Below are 24013 nucleotides of genomic sequence, written 5' to 3'. Positions count from 1 at the left end.
CTCTGCCTCAGCCTGAGGACAGCCATGGAATCATGGAATATCCCGAGTTGGAAAGGACCCACGGGGATCATCCAGCCCAGCTCCGGTCCCTGCACAGACATCCCAAAATCCCACCCTGTGCATCCCTGGCAGTGGTGTCCAAACCCTCCTGGAGCTTTTGGGGCTGTGCCAGCACCCTCTGAGGGATGAACCTTTCCCAAAATCCAACCTGAACCTCCCCTGGCACAGCTCCAGCCATTCCCTCAGCTCCGTGGTCACCAGAAACCTTCATCCTCTGAGTGAAGAACTTTTACCTGATCCCAGTCCCCATCACCTACAGAAAGTGTGACCCAAACCATCCCAAACCCCCAGCTCAGCTGGGAGCAGCCACACAGTGTGCTGGGGTTGTACCACAGCCAAAATTCCCTGGAAAAAGGAGCTGGGCTGCTCGGAGTGTGGAGAGTGAAGGGTTTGGAGCAGACTTTGGGCTGTGTATCCCCAGCTGTGCTGCAAACAGCAATGTGAGAAGATTTGGTGGTGTTTTCAGTGCCTGGAAGGATTCCACAGTGGGTAACAAGTCTTACAGCATCCTGTAAAGGTTAGGGTTAGAGAATGAGAGACATGAATTGAGAATTTATGAACTGCAGCAAACCACAAGATGGTGCTGCCAGAAAATGATTCCTTGGGAGCAGCAGTTGTTGGCGTCAGAGAACTGATGGATTTTTCTGATGCTCTTTAATCATCACCAGCTCCATCCAGCATCTCAAAGCAATGATTCTCCTGTTATAAACTGCTTCATCACCAAGATCTGCCCAGTTCTGGGAAAGTCCTTGTTCAGAATGTGGAATTTTCACAGAACTAGAGAGGAATCTTTCTTCATATCGCTGAGGTTTGTCTGACACAAAGTTCACTTGGTTATTACAAGAATCAGTAGAAAATAAATGCACAGAACACGATTTTCACACCTCCCTGAAAAGGTCAAAAATACATTTTCATTATAGCAAAAGAACTTTGGGAAGTTTCCCTGGATTTAGCAAAACTTCTTAGAATTTATGGCACTTTTATGAATGCTTAAATTGTGTTTCACCACACCCCTGTGCCATCACCAGCAGATGGTAAAAGCAGCTGTAGGATTTTTACTTGCCCAGCACCAAGTCCATCTTTCCATGATTTAAGCCTAAAATTGGTTCCTCTTCCTATAGCTTTGGGTTGGGTTCTGTTTGTGTGACTCAAAGGCATAAATCAAGCTAGAAAAATATTGTGTCTTTAAAACTGTACAGAATTTAGACAGGCAGAGTAAACACTGGGACTCTCAGAGCTCCCTGCCACTTGTCACATTTATGGTTTCCTGCACAGCCTCAGCCTTTGTTATTAACACTGTCTCTGGCCTGTGCAGCACTGAAAACAGGATGGATCCAGCAGTTATTTCCCTCGGGATGTCTGGCCAGATTTGAGCAGAGATTTCACATTTTGCAGCCCTGCAAACTCCCCTGGGAGCCATCCAGGCTGGGAGTGCAGGGAAGGAACATGATGGAAATGGGCTTGTCACACTCTGCTGTCTGCTTTGGAGGTTGTTCCTCTCTGTTTTTTTTAATATCTCTCCCTTATTACTGCCACTGTATCTTGGAGGCTACACAGGCACGGAGATGTCACTGAAATTCTTAAATAATATTGATCTTATGAGGTAGATGAAATCATTGGTAATTGCTGTGCCTCCTCTAGGAGAGTATCAATATGTTCTGCAAACAATAACAGATGACTGCAGGGGACAGATGATTTCTGAGGACTACAGTGATTATTACCAATTTCTCTAAGGTTGTTTTGTTTTGTTTTTTTAATCTAGAGAGGAATTTTAGAAAGTGAATCAGAGGCAGAATAATTAAAGTTGAAGAGGGACCATCTTGACCTGGGGATGGATGGTTGGAGCAGGGCTCTCGAGTGCTGTGTGTTAAACCCCATCCATGAGGAGACAGATGTGAAGGATTGGCCAGCACAGAGAGCAGCTCTGAGGCTGCTCTGTAAACACAACAGAGCCTTGCAAAGCTGAGCTGCCTCAGAAGGGACCACGCTGCTGGCTCTGAGAGCAGTGACACTGCCCACTCTGCTCCATCTCTGCTCCAGGGAAACAGCTCCTGCCTTTATCTGCTCACCTGTGGGTGGGACTTGGGCAGGAATATTGGCTTGGGTGCAGGGTGGAGAGCGTGGAAAGGTGGTTTGAAGACAAGGAGCTGCCTGTGGGTGCCAGAGCCTGGCATCCTGAACACCTGAGCCTGATATCCTGAACATCTGAGCCTGATATCCTGATCACCTGAGCCTGGCATCCTGAACACCTGAGCCTGGCATCCTGAACATCTGAGCCTGACATCCTGAACACCTGAGCCTGATATCCTGAACATCTGAGCCTGGCATCCTGAACACCTGAGCCTGATATCCTGATCACCTAAACCTGATATCCTGAACACCTGAGCCTGGCATCCTGAAAATCTGAGCCTGGCATCCTGAAAATCTGAGCCTGGCATCCTGAACACCTGAGCCTGGCATCCTGAAAATCTGAGCCTGGCATCCTGAACATCTGAGCCTGGCATCCTGAACACCTGAGCCTGATATCCTGAACATCTGAGCCTGATATCCTGAACATCTGAACCTGATATCCTGAACATCTGAGCCTGATATCCTGATCACCTAAACCTGACATCCTGAAAATCTGAGCCTGGCATCCTGATCACCTAAACCTGACATCCTGAAAATCTGAGCCTGGCATCCTGAACACCTAAACCTGACATTCTGAACACCTGAGCCTGGCATCCTGAACATCTGAGCCTGGCATCCTGAACACCTAAACCTGGCATCCTGAACACCTAAACCTGATATCCTAATCACCTAAGCCTGGCATCCTGAAAATCTGGGCCTGGCATCCTGAACACCTGAACCTGATATCCTGAACACCTGAGCCTGGCATCCTGAACACCTGAGCCTGGCATCCTGAGCACCTAAACCTGACATCCTGATCAACTAAACCTGACATCCTGAGCACCTAAACCTGGCATCCTGAGCACCTAAACCTGACATCCTGATCAACTAAACCTGACATCCTGAACACCTAAACTTGGCATCCTGAACACCTGAGCCTGGCATCCTGAACACCTGAGCCTGGCATCCTGAACACATAAACCTGGCATCCTGAACATCTGAGCCTGACATCCTGAACACCCAAACCTGGCATCCTGAACACCCAAACCTGACCTCCTGAACACCCAGCTGATCTCAGAGGTAGAAGGGGATCCTACAGCCCCCCACAGCTACCACAGCAACCCTCTGGGACCTCTTGGGATCGTAATCCTGGGAATAAAAACAACAGCAAATTCAGTAGGACTCTGGACTCTACACCAAAATAAAAACTACTGCCAAACTTCCAGCTGATCTCATTTGGGACTGAGGCTGGGACACTGCTGGAAAAGCATCAGCAAACTGTGCTGAGCAGCTTCTGGAGGAGCAGAAGAGATTTTTCCTTGCTGGCCCCACCATGATCTCTGGTTGAGGGCTCCTGGCCACGAGTGGAAGAGCAGAAAAACCTTTGCAAGTTCCTGCCCAGGTCTGCCAGACCAAAACCAAAGAAACCTTTTGGATCAGAGCGATGTCTGGCCAGGAGCCTGAGGAGTTTGGAGCAGAAATTGTGTCAGGAAAGTCTGGGATGGTGGCCGGGCTGCCCCCCTATGACATGGAGCAGCAGCTGCTGCCCCGGGAGCCCCGCAGCCCCTGCTGCTGCCTGGCCTGGAGCCTGCTGGTAACAGCCATCAACTGCCTCCTCTTCCTCCTCCATCTGCTCCTCATGCTGCTCATTTTCACCCTTGTGCTGCTTCCCACCATCGTGGTGGTTTATTTTGGCTTCCAGTGCCACTCCCAGGTAAGTGCCACTCCTGAGTGCCACACCTGAGGCTTCCTCTGAGCCCCTCTACAGGCCAGGCAAGACTCCCCAGTTTGGGCTTTGTTTTTTTATTTTTTTTGTTTGTTTGTTTGTTTTTTTTTTTGTTTTTTTTAATTTTTTTTCCCCTGTGTGAACAGTCTGGGCTGACAAGAACAGGTATGGTGGGAATTTGGGCAATGAAGTTGTGTCCCCATGCAAGTGCCAAGCAGAGGTGAACACACTCCCTGCCCTCGTGGAGTTGCTGTTTGCATTTTAATTTCACAATATTTCTCTCTGCTCTGGGATTTCTGTCACTGAGAGCTGCCAACCTGAGCTCCAGGGCTCACAGTCTGCCTGGGCTCTGCTAGGGTTTGCTGCTTTATGTTCAAGTAAGTTTAAGCTCTGCTTAATGATAGGATTAGTAAATTCTGACAGAATATATAATCCCCTTCTCATGCCAATCTAGCATTCCTGTTCCCAAAATGAGCATTCCTCACACCAAAAATCAGCCTCCTTGGTCCACCCATGCTCTGTTTGCTGCCCTCTGCATTGCACTATTTCCTTATTTACAAATCTCCTCTTGCTCTATCCCTTTAAGCATTTTTGGGATCATTTTTGTGAAAAAGCACTTTCCTGTTTTCCTTGCAGGCATGGGCTGTTAGACCAGCTCAATGTGGCTGTTTCATAAGTCAGAAACAGGGGCTGCAAATTGGGCTGAAAATGGGAAAAAAACCTCCCAGAACTGCCCCTTCCAGCTTCCCTCACCTTGGAAAACCTGAGTTCTCCTCTGCATGCACACTCACAGGCTTTGAGGGGATGCAGAATGTTTTTGAGTGCAGCCAAGTGGACCAGAAGTGAAAGCCCCTGTGTTGCTGGAAGCTGTGAGGAGTCTTTTAAACAGAATTCAATCATAGCAAGGGGTTGTGGCCTCAGCAGAGCCACAATTTTGGTTTTTCAGTGCCTCCCCAGCAGCCAGAGGCTGATTTTCACTGCAGCTCCATTAGGTGGATTTGTTGTTGGGTTTTAGGATGATGGGTTGTGTTCCTTTCTCTGCTGAAAGGGAAAAAGAATAAAATCTGGGGACGTGGGGGCTGCCTGCAGCATTTGTTAGTGCACAACAAGTGAGGGCTCAGCTCAGCTCTGCTGCTGCCAGCATGAAAGGAGAGCTGTAAACACCACTCAGCCAGCCCCAGAGAGGCTTTCTCTGCAAATGGGTTTTTTTCCAGGCAGAAATGAGTGTGCACAGAGCACAAAGGGGTCTGGAGAGCAATGAAATGACCAAACTCTGTCTGCAGAACCGAACGGATTTCTGTATTTTTGTTTATTTTTTGTTGTGGCACCAGGAGGATTTTTGATTTGGTTTGTGCCCATCAAGTGCTAAGGGATGATTTAATAAAGATGAGAGTTTGCTGCCCCAGGATCAATGTGCAGTGCTCTTGTCTCACAGGGGTGCTGGGATAATTGAGAGCTTGATTAAGGTGTGATACCAGTCACAGAGTGTGCCTGAATTTTCTCAGCTCTGAGAGAGGGAAGAGATGCCTTTTTCAATGAAAACATTGGAAATTGTCAGGAAAATGAACCCACAAACACCAGAGGTTTGTGTCCAGAAAGGAGACAGAGGAGTCCTTTTGCTTTATTCCAATAAAGGGAGAGGCCATGGGACATTCCCCTGGGGTCTCTCAGATTTTTGGAGGACTCACCTCCCTTTTTATCCCAATTTCCCTCTCTCTGTCCCCATGGGCTGAGGTACTTGAGAGGCACAGACTTCCCAAACACCTGATACCTGAGATTCCCCTCTAATGCACAACCCTCCCTTTTCATTTTTAATTCTTACAGAATTCATGGTCTTTCCCCATTGCTTCTTTCATCTTCCAATATCCAATTTAATTTCTCAGCAAACCTGCAGTTTGTTTGTAAAGGCAAATATCCTTTTTTCCATCCATCAACCAGTGGAATCCATCCCATTATTTCTTTTCTCTCTCAGTGCTGGTTTGATCCACCAGCAGATCCACAGCTTGTTTGTAAAGACAAATCCAACATTCCTCTCAAAATGAAGCACCCTGAGGTGTTTTGGCTGCTGTCACCACCAGGTGACACGTGGGTCAGGGTGGGATTTGGGAATTTCCTGACTGTTCTGCCCCTCCCTCCCCCACAGGTGCTGCACTCCTCCGCCCGCTACTGCAGGAGCATCTTGGACGACAACAGCTCCTCTGCCCTCATCATCCTGGGCTTTGTCATCATGTCCCCGCTGCTGGTGGTGGCCATGGCCATCTACTGCAGCCTGGCCCGGCGCCTGCAGCTGCTGCTCTGCTTCCAGCCCCTCAGCCTGGCCCTCTACAAGGGGGGACACTGCTGCCCCCCCAGAGCTGCCCTGTGCTGTGCCAGGGGCTGCAGCCCCCAGCTCAGGGCCTGGGTGTGACCCTGCAGCAGCAGCAGCGTCCCCTCCCCGTGCCCCATCCTCCTCTGATTGATCCCTGCTGGAAATGAGAAACACAAGTCTGGATATTCAGCAAGGTTAAAATTGGTTTATTTTATATAGACAGAGCAAGCTGGGGAAACGTGAGAGGCACAGCCTGGACTTGGTCTGCAGCTCCTTTTTATAGTCTGGTTTTCCTTGCAATAATCAATAATTGTTATTGTTTTATTGTCATAATTCTGCAAGGTGAGCAGTGGTGGTCAAAGAAACTTCCAAACTTCCCTGGGAAAGCTCTTGGGACAATGGGTCATGGAACCATCTGGCCTTGGGAGATGAAGAACAGAAGTGGGAAGTCTGGTCTTGACAGATAGGTTGCATTTGATCACACAAAGCAGGAAATCTGATTTTGCAGAAACCTTTCAGGCTGTGGAAAAGCTTTTTACAAACTGGTACACACAATATTCATAACAGGGGGATTTAAACAGAGTGGGTTTAGTCATATATTTCTCTTTATCTATGTCCATGGGTGTTTTTTTTTCCTAAGTATTCTGGTTTATACAAACTCCAAAACTTCTATGATTAACATGAATCTTTTATCAGTTATCACATCCCCAAAAAAAAACTGCAACAGAGTGAAAATGCAGGTATGGGGAGGGCAGGGCAGGTCCATCCTTCCAAATCCTCTCTGGTGGTGTTTGCTGGTGTTGTTCCTGTCTGAGTGCTGCTGTCCCCTTTGTCCCCATTCCCACTTTTCTGTAGAAATAAAGTTTGTGCCCAATCCCCCTCCTTGGAGGAGTTTGTTCTGTCTCAAAGCCCTGGCTGCAGCAGAACCCCTTTGCTAGCAGTGTAAGGTAAAATGTAATGTTTAATTTTCTTTCTGAGGATTGGTTTTTCCTGCTGTGTGCCCTGCGTGGCCCTGAGACCACCCAGAGGAATAACCAGGGGTGGCTACAGGGGAAAGTGAACTGGAGGAAAAGAAAAAAAAAAAAAGGAGGAAAACGAGTTGACATTTTCTGACAAGACTGAAGAAAAACAAGAAAGTTCTGTTCCAGGCAAGGCAGATCTGCTGCAGGATAACAAGGTTTGCCTGAGGGCAGTGTCTGCTCACTGGGTGCAGATATTTGATAGGAGCTGCTGTTCCTTTTGCTCACCTGTGGTTTAATCCAGCTGCTTTTACAAGGAAAGCATTCTCCAGCCTGGCAGGGCTGCAAGGATTGTAATGAAATCCCTGCTGCTGTCCCTGCAAAGAAACCCAGAGTTATTTGCTGCAGCCTCCCCAATAAAGCAGAATTGTGTTTCATTTGGTATTTCACTCCACAGACTATTTTAATAACAAAGGGGAAATGAATTTACCTGAGATGTCAGGCTGTACCTCAGGGTGTCCTGGGCATTCCCAGGAGTGCTGCAGCTCTGAGGTGAAGCTGGCTTGATCCTGAATTTCCTGTGGAGAGCACAGAGCCACATCCTGAGCCTTGGATCAGGTCCTGGGCAGCTGTGCCAGCCTGCAGGGCTCGTGTGCCAGGCAGGGACTGTGCCCACAGATGTGGGGGATCCCTGGCTCTGCCTCCTCTTTGTTCCCACAGGCAGGGCTTTGTCCTGGCAGCTCCTAAACCAGCCCAGAGCACAGAGCACAGCAGGGAGGACAGAAAGAAATTTATTTTAACTGTTTTGTTTCTTTTTTTTTTTTAAAGTTCAACTGTGTATGGATTTATTTCCCCTCCATGCTCAGAGCCACGGCACCGACCTGGTTCTGATGCACCTCAAAAGACACTAAAATACATTTCCTTTGGCCAGGTCCATCTTTATTATTTGTGCTTCCCTGTCACTGGCTGGTCCAGGTGAAGCCACAGGAAGATGTCTCAGTGGTTATCAGATGCCTTCAGCTGGGGGAGGTGCAAACACAAACCATCTGTCAGGCTGAGCTGGGATCAGGAAGATTGTCTTCTAGAGCCAAGGACAACAGAGAATTTATTGGAGGGATGCTGCATTCCTGCTCAGAGGGAGGCCAGGGAAAGGAAGCTGGAACCTGCTGCACATACCATGAGAGGATGTGCTGCTCCCCACCTCATCCCAGGCACTTTAGTGCTCCAGGAGCTTCATTTTCTGTCCAGCTGATTTGGCAGGATCTGCACAGTGATACAATATGGTAATAACCCCCCAATGGCTGCTCTGTTCAGTGCTCTCTGCATTGCTTCACTGAAACCCCCCTGTCTTCAGGGGAGCTCCTCCTCCCTCCCCTCTCTCTGAATGGTCACTCTGATTGTTTCCAGCTCTGCTGGAGAACTCAGTTAGGAAGGATGGAAGTGATTAAAGAAATAATCTGGGAGTGTCTGCAAGGGCCCCTTGTCTCAGCTTCTCTCCCACTCCAGAGTGGCTGGGTCACAGACTGCCCTGGCAATGCTGCCCTGGCACCCTCCAGGAGCTGCCCCAAATTCCCTGTCCTGTTTGCAAATTCGGGTTCTGGGCCTGGAGGAGCAGCTGCTCCTGCCCAAGCCTGGGGATGGGCTGAGCCTGGCACACCTGGGGTGTCCATCCTGCAGGATCCCCCCAGTCTGGGGACTGATTCTGGGATGGATCCTTGGGGCTGAGCCTGGGACACTGTCCTGGTGTGAAGGACAGGTGTCTGCCAATAAAGGCAGGAACTTCTCTTTGAAACAGGGAATGCAAACCCCTCCCTCCAAATTATTATAATTTTGAAATGAAGGGGTTCTCAGGCAAAGATATGGGAATTAGGAATAACAGTTCTTTACTAGGAAAATTAAAATAGCAATGCAGTATTACACAGAACAATCCCAGCCCTGCCAGAGTCAGAATCCAAGCTGACACCCGTCAGTCAGTCAGGGTGTTGGCACAGTCCCATTCAATGGTGGCTGCATCCTCCTGCAGGGGCAGATGTGGTTCAGCTGGAGCAGTGCTCCTGGAGAAGGTGCAGTTTCCTCTGAAGCTCCAGGGATGATGTGGAAAGGTCTGGCTTTCCTCTGGAATCCAGTGGAAAGAAGGTTCCTTGGTGTCCCAAATCTCAGTTTTTATCTGGTAGGAAAGGCTTGGCTCCTCCCCTGGCTGGAGCATCTCCCATGGGATGATGGAATTTTATCAGTCATGCCCTGGGACTCACTGGCCATGAACAGGAGATATCTCCTGGAGGGAGGATGGGCTGTGGGAAGATAAAGATGATTGCCCAGCTGGTTTAAAGATGGCCCATGAGCAGATAATGTGTGCCAGGAGATCAGGGGCACTGCCCCAGCAGGTGGGACAGAATTCACATTTCTGGCCACATCAACCCAACACCTGAGCTCTCCATCCTGCAGGATCCCCCCAGCCACTCACCAGGGCATTGATTTTGGGATGGATCCTTCTGCCTGAGCAGGGCCACTGCTGCTTATCAGCATTTTCCCTGGATTTTTGGCCAGGCCTGATCCTATTTAGCTTAAATTTCCAGCCTGGTAAAATCATTGCTGGAGCTAAGAAAAGATCAACAATTTGGGGAAAAAAACAACAATTATGTTCCCCATGAGCCTTCAGCAGTGCCCACATCAGGAGCTGGAGATTGTCCTGCCATCCATCTCTGGGCTGTTCTGGGAGCCTCTGCACAAAGCAGTTTGTTCCTCTGCTGGGTTCAGCACCACCAAGGCCACCCTGGAAGGGGAAAAGCAGGATGTGCAGGGCTGGACCTGCTGTGTGTGAACCTTGGGGACTGATCACAATCAAAGCCAAGAGTTCCCAGCCAAGGCAGTGGTGCTGTCTGGTTTCCCTCTCTGCTTTCAGGTGCTGCCAGCTCCACTTGTGCCTCCTCCATTGTTTCAGGACAGAGCTGAGGAAACCAAGCCCTAGACCCTACACGGATGAACAGAGGTAAAATTAGAAACAGGGGAGCAGACTTCCTCCAGACTTGTGGCTGCTGAAAGCCCAGAATATCTCCTTTGTCCCTGCAAAGTCCTTCACCAGCTTCCCCTTGTCAGGAAAATGAACCCACAAACACCAGAGGTTTGTGTCCAAAAAGGAGACAGAGGAGTCATTTTGCTTTATTCCAATAAAGGGAGAGGCCATGGGACATTCCCCTGGGGTCTCTCAGATTTTTGGAGGACTCACCTCCCTTTTTATCCCAATTTCCCTCTCTCTGTCCCCATGGGCTGAGGTACTTGAGAGGCACAGACTTCCCAAACACCTGATAACTGAGATTCCCCTCTAATATATATATTCCTTTATAGAATTCATAGTTTTCCCCCATTGCCTCTTTCATCTTCCAATATCCAATTTCATTTATCAGCAAACCTGCAGTTTGTTTATAAAGGCAAATATCTTTTTTTCCATTCTTCAATCCATCCCTTTGTTTCTTTTCTCTCTCAGTGCTGATTTGATCCACCAGCAGATCCACAGCTGGTTTGTAAAGACAAATCCAAAATTCCTCTCACCCTCACCAGTCAGGGCTGTCTCAGATGAGGTTGGAGCTTATTTGGGGAAGAATTGCCTTTTGGGATTTATCTGTTTGCTGAGGTGCAAACAGAGCCCCTCTGTTCACACAGCTTGAGAGCAACAAGTGTTTGCTGAATCCCTCTGGGAAACAAAACTCCCCATCCCCATCCCTGTCCTGAAATGATCTCACTGTGCAGGGCCTGGCAGGGATTTGGGTTTTACCCCATCAGGGTGAAGAGGGAAGCAATCCAAGCAAACTGCCCGTGGAGAGCTCTGATTTCTTCCTGGAGAAATCACACTGCCCTTCCCTCAGAGGTTTCACCCCTGCAGAGGGATCAGACTGTGCCAGTTTTGGGGACAGGTGCTGTGACAAAAAGCACTTTTCTCTCAGCACCAGCTGCCCTCCACCTGCTGCTGGACATGTTTCAGTGCACCAGGAAAACCCCTGTGCTTGGGATCCTCCTTCTAGGCACAGCTGGGCTGCAGACACTCAGAAACCCAGAGGAAAATCAAGCACTCAGTGCCTCAGAGAACCAGAGAATTTTAGCTCAGAAAATCTTATTTTATTTTTTTCATTTTTTCCAGGCAAAGGGCTCCTCCAGCCTCCTGCTTCCTGCTTGTTCACCATCCCACATCCCACAGCAACAGAGGGAGAAGAAAGAAACCCTTTTGCCTGGTTGCAATTAAAGCTGCCATTCAGCTGAAGAAGGGTGTGAATAACTCTCATTTTTCTGCCTTGTTCTCTCCACCCGGGCGTGGCTCTGCCTACCTGGGCCAGACCATTCCTGTCAGCACCTGGAAATTCAGCTTTCCTTGGGGTGCACAGGTCCTGTGGGTGGATCTCTGCTCCCTGGATGAAGGGCCCTTTGTTCACCGGGTTTTTTTGGTGCTTGCTTTGATAATTTCAAATCTTGCCGTGATTTTAACCACACCAATGCAGCAGGCAAAGCCAGGGGGAAGATTTTAGGGTTGTCTCACCCAGACAGCAGTGATGTGGGAATGTGATGTTTGTTATTTGTGAGCTGGGAAAAAACAGCTGGGAATTCCTTGGTGTGCAAATGCAGCAGCAGCAGCAGAATTCCCTCATTTCCAGCAGGAAGCAGCAAAGCTGTGTTTGTGCTGAGCCATTCCCCTGCAACTGGCAGCTTCCCCTTGTCAGGAAAATGAACCCACAAACACCAGAGGTTTGTGTCCAAAAAGGAGACAGAGGAGTCCTTTTGCTTTATTCCAATAAAGGGAGAGGCCATGAGACATTGCCCTGGGGTCTCTCAGATTTTTGGAGGACTCACTTCCCTTTTTATCCCAATTTCCCTCTCTCTGTCCCCATGGGCTGAGGTACCTGAGAGGCACAGACTTCCCAAACACCTGAGATTCCTCTCTAATGTCCAACCCTCCCTTTAAATTTTAATTCTGAGTTCATGGCTTTTCCCCATTGCTTCTTTCATCTTCCAATATCCAATTTCATTTATCAGCAAACCTGCAGTTTGTTTGTAAAGGCAAATCTCTTTTTTCCCATCCATCAATCAGTGGAATCCATCCCATTATTTCTTTTCTCTCTCAGTGCTGGTTTGATCCACCAGCAGATCTACAGCTTGTTTTAAAGACAAATCCAAAATTCCTCTCACCATTGATTACAGGGGAAAACAGGACACCAACAAACCCTTTTTTTTTTTTTTTTTTTTTTTTTTGTCCCAGGAAAGCCTTGAAGGAGAGAGGAAAACAATCCCTGGATGGTGGAATTGCACAGAGGCTGTTCCAAAACAGATGCAGCATCTCCCTGACAGTCCTGCTGGATGTGGCTGCTCACAAAAAAACCCCATGAGCATCCTGGAGAAGGGAAAATTCCCTCCAAAGCCTGGCCAAGTGTTTCTCTGGCCCCAGACATTTCCATGAGGTCACTCTTGGAGTTCCTCCCGTGTCTGGATGGTTCACAATCAGAAATTAAAATGTTTTGGGCTTTGTGACCCCTTGTGTGTCTCAGTCTGGTCTAGAATGGGCTAAAAGGGGTTTTGCACTCCTGCTGGCATCCTCCAGGATTTGGGATCCTCCAGGATTTGGGATCCTCCAGGATCACAGCCTGGCTCAGCCCCACAGCAAAGTCTTGTCAGCCCTGATTCATTATCAACAAAAGATGATTCCAGGAATCCCTGCACTAAAACCCTTCTGCTTTTTGATCTGCAGCCCTGGAAGAACGCTGGGTTCTGGGCAGGGTCAGAGGTCTGGCATGTGGGGTGAAACCTTTGTGGGTTTTGCTGATGAAACCTGCAGCGATGGGTGTGTCCTCACATCCTGGAGGGCCAGGAGAAAACTGAATTCCACCTCTGCTTTGGAGATCTGCAGGAATTTCCTGAAGGGAGAGAAGCCTTGGGAGCCTGGGCTGATGGTGGAAGCAATAACATGGACAGTCTGAGGCACTGCAAGCAAAAATAGATTTTTAAATAAAGTTTCACTGTTCTATTCTGCATAATTTTTTTTTTTTTTTTGTTTTCCCCTCTGGGACATCTCTCCATCCTGCTCCAGGTGTTCCCTCCATTCCTGCCCAGCTTGCTGTGGCTTCCCAAGAGCTTGGAGATGAGAGAAGAGACAGAACAATCAGGGAGAGAAGCTCTGAGTGCCTTTCATTGGCAAAGCAACATCCTTGACAGGTGCCAGGAAGAGGAGGCAGAAAAAGCCCCATGAGTGGGAGAACTCTGCAAAACAGGATCTGCCAGACTTCCTCTGCAGCACAGCCATGCCCAGGGAGCAGGGGAGGGCAGCAGGGCAGGACCCACGCTTGGAGCAGCCCAAATTCCCTGGAGAAATCCCCAGCTGGGCAAATTTCCACCCCCCATCCCATTCCTGTGTAAATATCTGCAGCTGTGGGGGTGATTTAGAGAGCCAGTGGAAGGGGTAAGTGCTCCTTAGTGCCTGGTTCAGGGCTGTGGGATGGGGGGAATTGCTGGAATTGCAGATTTTCAGTGATCTGAGTGCCCAGGGCAGTGCTGCTGCTGTTCCCATTTCAATGTTTAGTGACATTCCCCCATTTTTTTGGGATTTTTAGGGTCATTCTCTAGGAATTTGCTGCAGAGGAAGATTTCCACGTGGGGACCTCAATTCCTCCCCTACTTGAATAATGCTTCTTGCTGGATTTTATTTGATTCCTCATTCCTTTTGGGAAGTGAGGAATTGCTGGAATTGCAGATTTTCAGTGATCTGAGTGCCCAGGGCAGTGCTGCTGCTGTTCCCATTAATCTCAATGTTTAGTGGCATTCCCCATTTTTTGGGGTGATTTTTAGAGCCATTTTCTAGGAATGTACAGGAAGATTTCCACGTGGGGACCTCAATTCCTCCCCTACTTGAATAATGCTTCTTGCTGGATTTTATTTGATTCCTCATTCCTGCTGGGATGGGGAGGAATTGCTGGAATTGCAGATTTTCAGTGATCTGAGTGCCCAGGGCAGTGCTGCTGCTGTTCCCATCTCAATGTTTAGTGTCATTCCCCATTTTTTGGGGGGATTTTTATGGTCATTCTCTAGGAATTTGCTGCAGAGGAAGATTTCCATGTGGGGACCTCAATTCCTCCCCTGCTTGAATAATGCTTCTTATTGGATTTTATTTGTTTCCTCATTCCTGCTGGGATGGGGGGAATTGCTGGAATTGCAGATTTTCAGTGATCTGAGTGCCCAGGGCAGTGCTGCTGCTGTTCCCATTAATCTCAATGTTTAGTGGCATTCCCCATTTTTTGGGGTGATTTTTAGGACCATTCTCTAGGAATGTACAGGAAGATTTCCACTTGGGGACCTCAATTCCTCCCCTACTTGAATAATGCTTCTTGCTGGATTTTATTTGATTCCTCATTCCTGTTGGGAGTGTGGATCTGCATTCACATCACCTGTCTCTTCTTCCTTGGCTAAAAAAGCAAATTTATCTTACACAGGGAGCCTGAGCCCCGTGGAAGGGCAGAGAGCAGAGAGGACATTTCTGCCCAGCAGTGACATTTATTTGTGGGGGGATATTTGTGCTCTGGCTGTTCTTTCATCGTTCAGGAATTACAGCAGCAGCCTCTGGAACAAAAGTCTCTTATCCCCAAAAGAGATGGGGATTGTTTGGGTGGCTCTGCACACACCCAGCCACCTCTTTCTCCATGAAGTTCTGGAATGGAAGTGATTTCCCCAGGCTGATGTGGGAGGATGAGGCTGGCAGGGAGGAAGGTTTGGATGTCAAGCAGAGAAGTTCTCACTTCCCTGGGCTTGCTTCTCCATCAGGAGAGGAATTTTGGATTTGTCTTTACAAACCAGCTGTGGATCTGCTGGTGGATCAAACCAGCACTGAGAGAGAAAAAAGAAATAATGGGATGGATTTCACTGTTTGATGGATGGAAAAAAGGATATTTGCCTTTACAAACAAACTGCAGGTTTGCTGGTAAATTAAATTGGATATTGGAAAATGAAAATGGGGAAAAACCATGAATTGTATAAGAATTAAAAATGAAAAGGGAGGGTTGTGCATTAGAGGGGAATCTCAGGTATCAGGTGTTTGGGAAGTCTGTGCCTCTCAAGTACTTCAGCCCATGGGGACAGAGAGAGGGAAATTGGGATAAAAAGGGAGGTGAGTCCTCCAAAAATCTGAGAGACCCCAGGGCAATGCCCCATGGCCTCTCCCTTTATTGCAATAAAGCAAAAGGACTCCTCTGTCTCCTTTTTGGACACAAACCTCTGGTGTTTGTGGGTTCATTTTCCTGGCAATCAGGATTTCCAATCTGCCTTTTCTGGCTGGAAACAGCAACTTGTTGATGGCAGCAAGGCTCATCCCCCTCACCACTCCCACTCCCCAGAGCTCAGTGTGGCATTCCCAGCAATGGTTTGTCCAGGCAGGATTTTCCTCCAGGGTTTGATTGTCCCATCCCTTGCTCTGAGTCACAAAAACCTTCAAACTCATTTTACTCTTTGGCTTTTTAGTTACCCAGTAAAACTGGCTCAGCAATTTTCTTCTGTATCAAAACTTGCTATCATTTCTATTCTTTCTTCAGATTCTACATTCCAAGTTCTTTCTGTTTTACACACACACATATCTGTCTTTTTGTCGTGTGAAGGAAATGGAGCAGGAATTAAAAATCTTGGAGAATCTGTGCTAGAGACTCTCAGGAAAAAACACGAAATGTTCCCCCTTGTTCAGAGCTATCAAATTCCAGCTAAATTAGGATTTCAATGATGAATATTTGAATGTGAACTAATTCATTTCCATGTGAGTGAAGGAAAAGTTGTTTCAGGTAAATTTATCCCTTGCTCTGAGTCACAAAAACCCCTTCACACTCATTTTACTCTTTGGCTTTTTAGTTACCCAGTAAAACTGGCTCAGCAATTTTCTTCTGTATCAAAACTTGCTATCATTTCTATTCTTTCTTCAGATTCCACATTCCAAGTCCTTTCTGTTTTACACACACACATATCTGTCTTTTTGTCTCGTGAAGGAAATGGAGCAGGAATTTAAAATCTTGGAGAATCTGTGCTAGAGACTCTCAGGGAGAAACATGAAATGTCCCCCCTTGTTCAGAGCTATCAAATTTCAGCTAAATTAGGATTTCAATGATGAATATTTGAATGTGAACTAATTCATTTCCATGTGAGTGAAGGAAAAGTTCTTTCAGGTAAATTTATCCTTTGCTCTGAGTCACAAAAACCCCTTCACACTCATTTTACTCTTTGGCTTTTTAGTTACCCAGTAAAATTGGCTCAGCAATTTTCTTCTGTATCAAAACTTGCTATCATTTCTATTCTTTCTTCAAATTCTACATTCCAAGTTCTTTCTGTTTTACACACACACATCTGTGAGACCTTCCTGATAAATCCTTATCCTTCCCAGCACCCTGGCAGAGCCCTGAGTGTGGCAAAACTGCCCTAAATTAATGCAAGAATTCAAAGAAATTGGGGACAGAAGGTGAAGTGAGAGAAAAAAATGCCAGGGCAGCCACCCTGCCTGTGCTCCACGAGGCACCTGCACCTCCAGAACTTGTGGGAAATGAAGAATTTGGTGCCTTGAAGGAATTTGGTGCCTTGAAGGAATTTGGAGCCTTGAAGGAGGAGCTGACTCAGAGCTGACCCCTCTGACACTGAACCAGCACAAATTTGGGAGGACAAATTCCCAAATGTTCCCTGAGCAGGGAGCCAAGGTCAGCTGGGCTGGAGGAACCCAGGGAATTGTTCCCTGCCCTCCCACTCCTCCCCAGCTGCCTGCACACAAAAAGGGGTTTTGTTTCTGTGCTCTGCCCAGTGTTTGTGCTTCCTCTGAGAGGGGGAAAGCCCCAGGGCAAAGTGAGCTCTCAGCAAATCCCACCCCAGGAACAGCCCTGGTGCAAACCCTGGCAACCAGGGCTGGAGCCATTCTGGAGCCTGGAGCAGGGAAATAAATGGAAATTTCTGTCCCAGGCTGGTCCCGTTTGCAGCTCTGCTGCACTGCTGGGTTTGTTCCACTCGTGGATTTATCCCAAAGGGGATGGGAGTGGATTTATCCTGAAGGGGATGGGAGTGGATTTATCCTGAAGGGGATGGGAGTGGATTTATCCTGAACTGGATGGGAGTGGATTTATCCCAAAGGGGATGGGAGTGGATTTATCCCAAAGGGGATGGGAGTGGATTTATCCCAAAGGGGATGGGAGTGGATTTATCCTGAACTGGATGGGAGTGGATTTATCCTGAACTGGATGGGAGTGGATTTATCCTGAACTGGATGGGAGTGGATTTATCCCAAAGGGGATGGGAGTGGATTTATCCCAAAGGGGATGGGAGTGGATTTATCCCAAAGGGGATGGGAGTGGATTTATCCTAAAAGGGGTAGGAGTGGATTTATCCTGAACTGGATGGGAATGGATTTATCCCAAAGGGGATGGGAGTGGATTTATCCCAAAGGGGATGGGAATGGATTTATCCTAAAGGGGATAGGAGTGAATTTATCCTGAACTGGATGGGAGTGGATTTATCCTAAAGTGAAACTTCTCTGGTCCCAGTGATGCCTTTCTGGGCTACCCAAAAACAGAGGCCAGACAAAATTAGGAGAATAAAAAGCAATTTATATTTATATTTATATTTATATTTATATTTATATTTATATTTATATTTATATTTATATTTATATTTATATTTATATATATGTATTTATATTTATTTATATGTATTTATATTTATTTTTATTTATTTATATGTGTTTATATGTGTTTATATGTATTTTTATTTATTTATGTTTATTTATATTTATTGAGGGGCCTTCAGGTACATTTAGGGCAGGGGCTACACCCAAAAATGGAGCACAGAATTCACACTTTTGTAAGTTTGGTCCATTTGCAGATTGGGGGTTAATCCTCTAATTACAGCTTCAGGTAATGAAGGAATTTACCCCAAATTTGCTGCCCCCAACTCACTTTTGTTTATATTTCCAGTGGAAAATTTTGTGATCTTTCTTTTCGCTTGCAATACTGCAAGTAAATATTGCCTGTGAAAATCCTTTTGCTTGATAAAACCATCTTTTGTTTCAGGTGAATTTATCCTTTGCTCTGAGTCACAAAAAAAACCCTTCAAACTCATTTTACTCTTTGGCTTCTTAGTTATCCAATAAAACTGGCTCAGCAATTCTTCTGTATCAAAATTCGTTATCATTTCTATTCTTTCTTCAGATTTTACATTCCAATAACTTTCTGTTTTACTTACATGACCTTCCTGATAAATCCTTATCCTTCCCAGCACCCTGCAGAGCCCTGAGTGTGGCAAAACTGCCCTAAATTAATGCAAGAATTAAAAAAAAAATTGGGACAGAAGGTGAAGTGAGAGAAAAAAAAGCCAGGGCAGCCTCCTGGGAGAGGGGATCTGATTTCTCTGCTTTGGATTTTTCCTCTGCTGGCTCCTCTGCATCCTTGCAGGATGCTCCAAATTGGGTTTTTTCCTCTCTCCCAGGTGGATAAATGGAAATTACAACAATTGAGAGAGGCTGGGGGGGGTTCTCAAGGCTGAGAAGGGGGGAAGCAGCAGCTCCTTAGGAATTCCTCAGGAAACCCAGTGCTGAGGAGATCCTCTTAAATTTGGCTTTTCCAGCCTGTCTGGGCTTTCCTAACAGGATGGAGACAGGGCAGAGAAGTCAGGCAATAAGGGAAATGATCCACTCCAAAGAAAAGCCTTTGGCTAAAAATTGACCTCTGCATCCAAATCTTGCTTGTACTGCTTAGAAGTGACTCCAATTTCTGGAGCTATTTGGGTTCCTGGCAAGCAAAGTGAGGTCCAGCTGGGAAAAAAAAAAAAAAAAAAAAAAAAAAAAAAGGCAGCTAAATGCTGTCTTGTGAAGGAAATGGAGCAGGAATTTAAAATCTTGGAGAATCTGTGCTAGAGACTCTCAGGGAGAAACATGAAATGTCCCCCCCTTGTTCAGAGCTATCAAATTCCAGCTAAATTAGGATTTGAATGATGAATATTTGAATGTGAACTAATTCATTTCCATGTGAGTGATGGAAAAGTTGTTTCAGGTGAATTTATCCTTTGCTCTGAGTCACAAAAACCCCTTCAAACTCATTTTACTCTTTGGATTTTTAGTTACCCAGTAAAACTGGCTCAGCAATTTTCTTCTGTATCAAAACTTGCTATCATTTCTATTCTTTCTTCAAATTCTACATTCCAAGTTCTTTCTGTTTTACACACACACATATCTGTCTTTTTGTCTCGTGAAGGAAATGGAGCAGGAATTTAAAATCTTGGAGAATCTGTGCTAGAGACTCTCAGGGAGAAACATGAAATGAATTTTGGGGCCCAGCCATGTCTGTACCCCCATTCCTGTCACCTCCACTCCTTGGTCTGTGGCAGCTCTGTCACTGCACACAGGGCTTGGGAACTTGGCTCTGGCAAAGTTTGGGGCTCCAGAATTTCCCCTGGGTTCTCCTACTCTGCTGTTGGGGGATTTTGGGGAGGTTTGGACACTCCAGGATGGCTGGGTCTGTGTCCTGCCTGGGTATTTTTGGGTCAGAATTTCTCAGGTGAGCCCTGCCAGGTTTTTGGGGATCAGTATTTCTCAGCTGTGCCCTGCCTTGTTTTTGGGGGTCAGTATTTCTCAGCTGTGCCCTGCCTTGTTTTTGGGAGCCTGTTTCTGTGTCCTGCCTGGTTTTTTTGGGTCAGAATTTCTCAGGTGAGCCCTGCCAGGTTTTTGGGGATCAGTGTTTCTCAGCTGTGTCCTGCCTGATTTTTGTGTGGTCAGTGTTTCTGAGCCTGTGTCCTGCCTGGGTTTTTTTTTGGATCAGAATTTCTCAGGTGTGTCCTGCCTCTTCTTTTTGTGGGGTCAGTGTTTCTGTGTCTGTGTTCTGCTTGTTTTTTGGGGGGTCAGTATTTCTCAGGTATGTCCTGCCTTGTTTTTTGAGGAGCCTGTTTCTGTGTCTGTGTCCTGCCTGGTTTTTTTGGGGGGTCAATATTCCTCAGGTGTATCCTGCCTGGGTTTTTGGGGGAGTCAGTGTTTCTCAGGTATCTCCTGCTTGATTTTTTAAGGGTCAGTATTTCTCAGGTATGTCCTGCCTTGTTTTTTGGGGGGCCTGTTTCTGTGTCTGTGTCCTGCCTGGTTTTTTTTTTGAGATCAGCATTTCTCAGGTGAGCCCTGCCAGGTTTTTGGGGATCAGTATTTCTCAGGTGTGTCCTGCCTTGTTTTTTGGGGGGCCTCTTTCTGTGTCTGTGTCCTGCCTGGTTTGTTTTGGGTCAGTGTTCCTCAGGTGTGTCCTGCCTTGGTTTTTTTTTGGGATCAGTATTTCTCAGCTGTGCCCTGCCTGGTTTTTGGGATCAGTGTTTCTCAGGTGAGCCCTGCCTGGTTTTTGGGATCAGTGTTTCTCAGGTGTATCCTTCTTGGTTTTTTGGGGTCAGTGTTTCTCAGCTGTGCCCTGCCTGTTTTTTTTAGGGGAGCCAACAATCCTGAGTCTGTGTCCTGCCTGGTTTTTTTTGTGGGGTCAGTGATCCTGAGCCTGCTCCACCTGTGAAATTCCTGCAATTCCAGGCAAGAACAAGGAGAAAATGAAATCTCTGGGTTTGAGGAATCCAGAATTGAGGGCTCAGAGCCCAGGCTGCTGCTCCCCACCCCACGAGTGGCTGTGCTCCTGTGGCTTCTCAGGGAGCTTTGGGGTAAAAGGGACCATCTAAAAGCCAGACCTTACCTCACTGAGGAGTCATCCCCATCCTCTGAGAAACATAAAACTGCTCCATGCTGTGAGTAAACACATCTATTTTTGTAGTTTGTCTCCCAAGTCAAACAAAAATAAGAGATGACTCGAGGCTGAGCCCTACAGCACCCAGTGGTAACTGAGAAGTGACAGAGCCAGGGCCTGACCCCAGGCTGGCATTTCTGGGGTCAGGGAGGGGAGCTGCTGCCCTTTAGCCATGAGCCTGCAGCTATTAATTGAGCAGAAATTAATTGTGGCACAGTGGGTGAGATGTTCCAGCATCCTCTGAGTCAGATTTGGGCTGATAAGAGCTGAGCAAGGTCTGGCCTCCCATCCAGGAGGATTCCTGGGTGAATTCTCACCTGTCTGAGGCTGCACAAGCCTTCCCTGGAATTCCAGGGGGAGTTTTCAGCCTCCTAAAGCTGCTCTGCTTCCTTTCCAAATGGGGAATTTCCAAACTGCCATATATAGATGCCCCTGCAAACAAACCAGCCATGTGGAGCTCAAACAAGGCTGTGTTCCCAAAAGCCTGCTTGTTCCAGCTGCAGGAATTCGTCTCACACAAGAGGATGTTGCATCTCTTCAGAAATTTGGGGTTGTTTACATCCCCTGAATGTCACAGCACTGCAGCAGAACCTCCCCAGGCTCTGTGAGATACCTGAGCCCCAGCACAAGCACAGCCAAAATGGGGTTGATTTGCTGCTGGTTTTATTTGGGATTTTTTTCCTATTAATTGTTGCTGTGCTGGTGGTTTTATTTGGGATTTTTTTCCCTACAATTATTCATTGTTGCTGTGCTGGTGGTTTTATTTGGGATTTTTTCATTGGGATTTTTTTTTTTTTTATTATTCCTGAGCTGTTCTGTAGCTTGGCATGGGGAGAAAGGGGCTCTGTGAGATACCTGAGCCCCAGCACAACCACAGTCAAAATGGGGTTGATTTGTTGCTGGGGGTTTTATTTGGGATTTTTTTCCTATTAATTGTTGCTGTGCTGGTGGTTTTATTTGGGATTTTTTCATTGGGATTTTTTTTTTTTCATTATTTCTGAGCTGTTTTGTAGCTTGGCATGGGGAGAAAGGGGCTCTGTGAGATACCTGAGCCTCAGAACAACCACAGTCAAAATTAGGTTGATTTGTTGCTGCTGGTTTTATTTGGGATTTTTTTCCCTACAATTATTCATTGTTGCTGTGCTGGTGGTTTTATTTGGGATTTTTTTCATTGGGATTTTTTTTTTTCATTATTCCTGAGCTGTTCTGTAGCTTGGCATGGGGAGAAAGGGGCTCTGTGAGATACCTGAGCCTCAGAACAACCACAGTCAAAATGGGGTTAATTGGTTGCTGGGGGTTTTATTTGTTTTTTGGGGTTTTTTTCCTACAATTATTCATTGTTCCTGAGCTGTTCTGTAGCTTGGCATGGGGAGAAGAGGGCTCTGTGAGATACCTGAGCCCCAGCACAACCACAGTCAAAATGGGGTTGATTTATTGCTGGGGGTTTTATTTGGGATTTTTTTCCTATTAATTGTTGCTGTGCTGGTGGTTTTATTTGGGATTTTTTCATTGGGATTTTTTTTTTTCATTATTCCTGAGCTGTTCTGTAGCTTGGCATGGGGAGAAGAGGGCTCTGTGAAATACCTGAGCCCCAGCACAACCACAATCAAAATGGGGTTAATTTATTTCTGGGGGTTTTATTTGTTTTTTTGGTTTTTTTTCCTACAATTATTCATTGTTCCTGAGCTGTTCTGTAGCTTGGCATGGGGAGAAGGGGGCTCTGTGAAATACCTGAGCCCCAGCACAACCACAATCAAAATGGGGTTAATTTATTGCTGGGGGTTTTATTTGGGATTTTTTTCATTGGGATTTTTTTATCATTGTTCCTGAGCTGTTCTGTAGCTTGGCATGGGGAGAAGGAGATCACCCCAAGGGAATTTTGGCCAAATCCATGGCAGGTGGAGAATTGGAGCTCAGAAGTGATGGGGAGCTGAGATTTCAGCAGGAGCAAAGCTGGAGTGACCCCTCTGGCCTCAGGTGCAGGATTCATCCAGGAAAGAGCCAGCACGAGCACCAGGGTTACTGGAAACAGGATTTGTTTAAAAATAAACCCTGCAAGACCTGATTATTTTCCAGGCTGCTTTTTCCTGCTTGCACCTAGCCCAGCAGGATTTAGAGGGAGATGAAGGTTCCCTCCAGGCTGCAGGGTGTGAATGGTGTCCATGGGGACAGACTGGGGGGGAAAAAGGGAATTATTCTGAGATGAGCAACACTTCCTTGGGAAGTGAGTAATGGAGGGAAATATTGCCATGTATCCAGCAGAACTGGTCAAGGGGAATGGATTTGATGGGATCAATGGGAGCAGCGATATCCCATTCCCCAAAACCATATCCCATCCCCTAAAACCATATCCCATCCCCTAAAACCACATCTTATTCTCCAAAACCATATCCAATCCCCCTAAAACCACATCCCATCCCCCAAAACCATATCCCATTCCCTAAAACCATATCCCATCCCCTTAAACCATATCCCATCCCCCCAAAACCATATCCCATTCCCTCAAAACCATATCCCATCCCTTAAACCATATCCCATTCCCCTAAAACCATATCCCACTCCCCTAAAAACCATATCTCACTCCCCTAAACCCATATCCCATCCCCTAAAAACCATATCCCATCCCTTAAACCACATCCCACTGCCCTTAAACCATATCCATCCCCCCAAACCCATATCCCATCCCCTGAAAACATATAAAATCCCCCTAAAACCATCTCCCACTCCCCTAAAACCATCTCCCATTCCCCTAAAACTGTATCCCATTCCCCCCAAAACCATATCCCCTCCCCTAAAACCATATCCCATCCCCTTAAAACCATATCCCACTCCCCTAAAACCATATCCCATCCCTTAAAACAATCTCCCATTCCCCTAAAACTGTATCCCATTCCCCCCAAAACCACATCCCACTCCCCTTAAAACCACATCCCACTCCCCTAAAACCATATCCCATTACCATAAAACCATATCCCATTACCATAAAACCATATCCCATCCCCTTAAACTACATCCCATCCCCCCAAAGCCATATCCCATTCCCCTGAAAATATATCAAATCCCGCTAAACCCACATCCCATCCCCTAAACCCACACCCCATCCCCT

The 24013-nt window shown here is 46.8% G+C and overlaps 1 protein-coding gene across 1 annotated transcript; it reads left to right on the top strand.

The window, feature by feature from the left end:
• The first annotated feature begins 2013 nt into the window (after positions 1–2013).
• Positions 2014–7083, top strand: TMEM88B (transmembrane protein 88B). Its single transcript, XM_056508193.1, has 2 exons — positions 2014–3883; positions 6039–7083. The coding sequence occupies exons 1-2, from the start codon at positions 3614–3616 to the stop codon at positions 6300–6302; spliced, it is 534 nt and encodes a 177-aa protein (XP_056364168.1). The 5' UTR covers positions 2014–3613; the 3' UTR covers positions 6303–7083.
• Positions 7084–24013: the final 16930 nt, after the last annotated feature.

Source organism: Oenanthe melanoleuca, chromosome 21 (assembly GCF_029582105.1).
Source record: "Oenanthe melanoleuca isolate GR-GAL-2019-014 chromosome 21, OMel1.0, whole genome shotgun sequence".
Classification (NCBI taxonomy): Eukaryota; Metazoa; Chordata; class Aves; order Passeriformes; family Muscicapidae; genus Oenanthe; species Oenanthe melanoleuca.
The sequence above is the reverse complement of the archived record's forward strand: the minus strand, read 5'-3'. Positions and strand labels throughout refer to the sequence as shown.